Source organism: Myotis lucifugus, unplaced genomic scaffold (assembly GCF_000147115.1).
Source record: "Myotis lucifugus unplaced genomic scaffold, Myoluc2.0 scaffold_1, whole genome shotgun sequence".
In the NCBI taxonomy this organism is placed as follows: domain Eukaryota; kingdom Metazoa; phylum Chordata; class Mammalia; order Chiroptera; family Vespertilionidae; genus Myotis; species Myotis lucifugus.
Window position 1 is genome coordinate 34,983,274 of NW_005871049.1, and position 4,998 is coordinate 34,988,271.

Genomic DNA, 4,998 nt, shown 5'->3' on the forward strand with positions numbered 1-4,998 from the left:
CCTTTCAAGTGCCAAAGAGTGTGGGGGAGGGGGAGTGTTGACACAGAAATATATTCAGCAAAAATATTCTTCAAAAAGAAAAACAAAATGACATTTTTATATATAAAAGAAAATGATGACACTTAACTGCCAGAAGACCTGCACTATAATAGACATTAAAGTTTTTCAGGCTGAAATGACTGATACTACTGAAGAGAAAGGAATAAGAGCATTAGAAATGATGGTGTGGGTAAAAATAAGAGTATTTTTCCTTAATTTATTTAAAATATATGACTGTACAAAGCAAACTATAAACTCCACAATAAAATGACATAACATGCTATTTGTAAGACATGACAACTATAAAATAACGGTAATGAGGTAAACACGCCTATGTGGTTACTAAGTTTTTATGTGTAGTGGTACAACAGTAACTGTAAACAGGCTTTGTAGAGTTACAGCTTACCATGGGTTTGTTTTACATAGGTGTGTGCATTTGTGAAGACTCGTTAATTAGTATATTTAAGATTTATGCATTTTATTAAATGTCAATTTTACCTAAAAAGAAAAAAAAAGCCTTAAAAATTGATCTCTAGCAAATGATATTCAAGTTGAAATCTTCAGGAATGAAGTGTACTGATGTCTGAAACTTATGATGGCCTGTATCCAAAACAGTAAGACAGGCTGATTGATGGACAGAGATGGATAACTATGTGGTAAAGAGAATGCAGTAAAGTCTGAATGGCAGAATCTAGGTAGGAGTACATAGAAAAGACAGAAGGAGATAGAGAGGGCAAAGTGCCATGCACTGGAAAATAGAAACGATGTTAGCACTACTCGTTGTTTGAAAATTCCATGATAGTTTTGAAGTTAATTAATTAGTTCTGAAAAAGATTAGAATTATTTTGTCATGGAATTCAAAATGATGTACCTGTGAAACTTATTAGAGTATTTGCTTCACAATCTTAGAAAGTGCTTACTTATTACCAGTCGAAAACTCCCTTTGACTTTCAAAAGTTGATTACCTTATGATTTGTCCTTGAAAATTCTTAGTACATCATTCAGTTGTAATATTGACTTAGGGCCAAATCTGGAAGAAAACTGATTCCACACCTCTAGTTATGAGTTCCTGCTCCTCCAGTTCTCTTCCCATAAACTAGCAGCTCTATCCACCACATAGTGTATCATTCCAAAGCTGATGCTCTTCACTTAGAGGTATTTCCAGGGAACTTTTGACTTACTATATAAATATACTGTTATCATTCCAATGTTAAGTGTTTTAATTACTAAATAATTGTTAATTAAGATATACTTCATACATTTCCTCTCCATTAAGCAGTATTTTTCCTCTCATTACCTTACCATGTAACATTTGTGAAGGCAGAGCCCATGTCTAGGTTTCACGCGTACCTACCACAGGGCTTGGCATGTGGAAGACCCTTGGTACATATTTACTGAATGAAAGAATAAAGAATATTTACTATCATTCACAATATCCCTTTCTCAACTGATACTGAATAGAAATCATCAACATTAGGACAATAGTACAGTTTGACTAATTACATCAAATATAAGTTATAATAATATTTTGTTCTTATCTATGTAAATCTTTTTAAACATATTTTGCTATTTTAAGTGTTTTAAAGGTTATTGTGACTTGACTAACCCAGAAGTTTTAAAAATTAAAAGTGATAAATTTATATTATAAAAAAAGTGCCTATTTTGCATACTAACAAATCAATACTCTTTTCAAAGTTCAAAGGGAAGAGAAGCTGGTACTAATTGTATCAAAGTAAGATTCAATTTTTATAAAGACTAATAATTTCATATCAGAATCAAAAAAATTTCAGAACTCAGTTTGAGAGAAAAAGGAAAGGTTTTAGTTAAAATTTTTACAATAAAATAATTATGATTATAAATCTCTAGTTAAATATGTACACATTACATGGTATTTTAAAAAAGAATGGAAGTGAATAAAGTTTTTCAGGCAAATCTAATACACAAATATACCATCTTTTAGAGTATAATGTCAGTTTAACATTCTTAAACAGCTGTGTCAGACAATGGCTCTGCTTTGTGCAAACATGATAAGCAAAATTAAGAAAAATTCTGCAAAATTCTTTAGTTCCTCAAGAAAATGACTAAAAAAGAAAATAGAAAAGAAAACAAGATTGTACACTCAAGCTTGATTGTATACAGAGGCTAGAAAGACTGGCACTAATGTAACCCCCATATCTGCTAAATAGTCCTTGGGTAGCTTTAGTTTGAAGTTAAAAGTTAAAGTCCTAGCAACTGTGCTTTTATGCAGCCACATGGCCAATAAGGTAGATGTTGTCATAAAGGTGCCCTACAAAATCTTCACTAATATTCTGAGCAGCCCGACGAGTATTTCGAATAAATTCTCGTTTTGACATTTTATTCTTCACGTGAGGGCTAGTGAGGTCAATGGAAAGTAGAATCAAAGAGTAGCACAGTACATAGACAGCATCTGGAAGGAAAAAGAAGCATTTCAAAATGTGGTTCCAAAGGCATCATATCATGCAAAAATGTTCATAATTTCAAGAGATCAAGATTAGATTCTAATTATAGGATTACCAAGTCATCCCAGTTTGCCTGGGTCTTTCCCAATTTTAGCACTGAAAATTCTGTGTCCTGGGAAACTCCCCAGTACTGGGCAAACAGGGATGCTTGCTTATCCTAACTGAATACCAATTCAGCACTTTCTTCAACTCAAAAGAACTTCAGAATAGGTCAAGAGTTTATCATGAAAACTCACTCTAAATTTTACAAGTTCATAATTGGCTTTATTTTCATCTTGCTTTCAAATGTGATATTTCCATTCAACTCACCATAAAATATTTGTACTGTCAGTATATTTATCTTTCCATTAAAAAGAAGTCACATATTTATTTACATATGCTTTTATAAAACCCTAATTTAATTTGAAAGCATCTTTAATGACAAAAATTGTATTAACTTAGTACAATAAGATTTAAATAATTCATAAGGTTAGTAAAATAATATTATTTGAGATAGGCATTTTAAGGGTCTATAGAATTTACATATTAATCTCAAAAGTAAATCTTTCGGGAAAAGATTGCTAAAGCTGAGCACCATGCAACAAAAAACTTTTCTTCTTTATATATATCCTTAGGGCAATACTTGTTGTTTACTATTAAAATAGTAACAAAGTTCATGATACTTGCTACTACTACTTGCTACCACTGTGGTGTTTATATTTCAGAATCCTGTAGTCTTAACAAAGCTAATGTCTTATAAGAGAATGTTCAACAAATTTCATATGATAGGTATTTTGTAATCTCTTCTTAGTAAGGTAAGTACAATAAAATTTTTGATATGAAGCAATAAGTAAAGCTATATCATGTGAAAAAATATGTAAGTAACTCAGGCTCTATCACACACACAAAAACAATGAACACTAGTTGTATGAAAAACATTTTATTAGAAAAATCCTAGGTTTTACCTATGTAATATGTAAATTATTAAAAGCGTTACAATTTCTCAACTTTTTAATTAGACTAGTAAAAATACCAATACTCAATTTTTTAAAAGTTATATAGCTAAGTGTAACTTTCCTCCTAAGACAGCATATTAACTATATATAAATGATAGCTACGGCAAACTAAAGTAGTCACTGCTACAAGCAGTAAAATAAGTATTTGTAATTTTTCCTTATAGTGAGAAAAATGTCTCATAAACTACTGTTTTTACCTGAAGGAGGGAGTGGGAGAAGGAATTCACTATCTATATTCTTACCAGGACTAAGGCCAAGTTCTCTCATTAAATCAGGGTTACAAGCACAGAATCTATGTGAGAACTTTGTTATAAGAGTTTCAAGATATTCCCCACGCTCCTCAGGGGCATGGATGTGACGAAAAAATTCTCTCAGTGCATTGGGCAAGAACTGATTTCTAAAATTATGCAGTGTTACAAGGTCATCCAAGACATCTCTCCTAAAAGAAAAAGACACAGCTTTAGTTAACTTTTCTCTATTAATCATCAGTTTTTGAATAAAAATACTTTATTATTGAGTACCAGATCAGCTAAGCCTATAAAGTATATATAATTCTTAAAATTAAAAAACTGTGAATTATTTAAGGAATTAAATAATTTAAAAATATTTCATAAATAGAATAACAAAACAAGGTAAAACTTGTATTTCTAATTATAAAATGAAAAACTAAGATTTTCAATATTGTAAAGGGCAGTTATTTTTCAAGTGTCTTCTTGGCTAAGTCCAAATGAGCAACATAATTCTTTAATTTTTAATTATGAAAATAAGGAGTCTTCACCTTCCATATCAATCTACATCACCGGAGGTAACAACTGTTTATGCACACTTTTTTACATGTCTACATGTACTGTCTATTGTTCTAGATTTTTTAAAATATATTTTATTGATTCTTTATAGAGAGGAAGCGAGAGGGACAGAGAGTCAGAAACATCGATGAGAGAGAAACATCGATCAGCCGCCTCCTGCACACCTCCTACTGGGGATGTGCCCACAACCAAGATACATGCCCTTGACCAGAATCGAACTTGGGACATTTCAGTCCACAGGCTGATGCTCTATCCACTGAGCCAAACCAGTTAGGGCTGTTCTAGAAATTTTTTTTGCTTATTTTACATAGTATATTGTCAACAGTTTTCTGTCTTAAAATTTTTTTTTTATTTGTTGATTTTAGAGAGAAAGGAAAGAAAGACAGAAAGCGAGAGAGAGACATTGAGTTGTTGCTCCACTTATATATGCATTCACTGGTTGATTCTTGTACATACCCTGACCAGGATCAAACTCACAACCTTGGTGTATCAGGACAATGTTCTAATCAACTGACCTACCTAGCCAGGGCTCTGTCTCTATACATAGGTCTAACTCTCCTTTTTAATGGCTTCACAGTATCCCATCTTATGAATGTAACAATTCTAATGATATACATTTAGGCCATTTACAATTATATAAATATTTGTGTGTGTGTGTGTGTGTGTGTGTGTGTGTGT

At 31.8% G+C, this 4,998-nt stretch overlaps 1 protein-coding gene across 2 annotated transcripts in view; it reads right to left on the reverse strand.

The window, feature by feature from the left end:
- Positions 1-242: 242 nt before the first annotated feature.
- FBXO8 (F-box protein 8) overlaps positions 243-4,998 on the reverse strand; it is a 40,172-nt gene continuing 35,416 nt past the window's right edge. For both annotated transcript variants that reach the window (XM_006081897.3, XM_014456770.2), the window contains exons 5-6: positions 3,757-3,953; positions 243-2,467 (exon numbers count right to left, since the gene is read on the reverse strand). In XM_006081897.3, the coding sequence (XP_006081959.1) occupies positions 2,280-2,467; positions 3,757-3,953 (385 nt within the window). In that variant the 3' untranslated portion in view covers positions 243-2,279. The remainder of the gene's footprint in view (positions 2,468-3,756; positions 3,954-4,998) is intronic.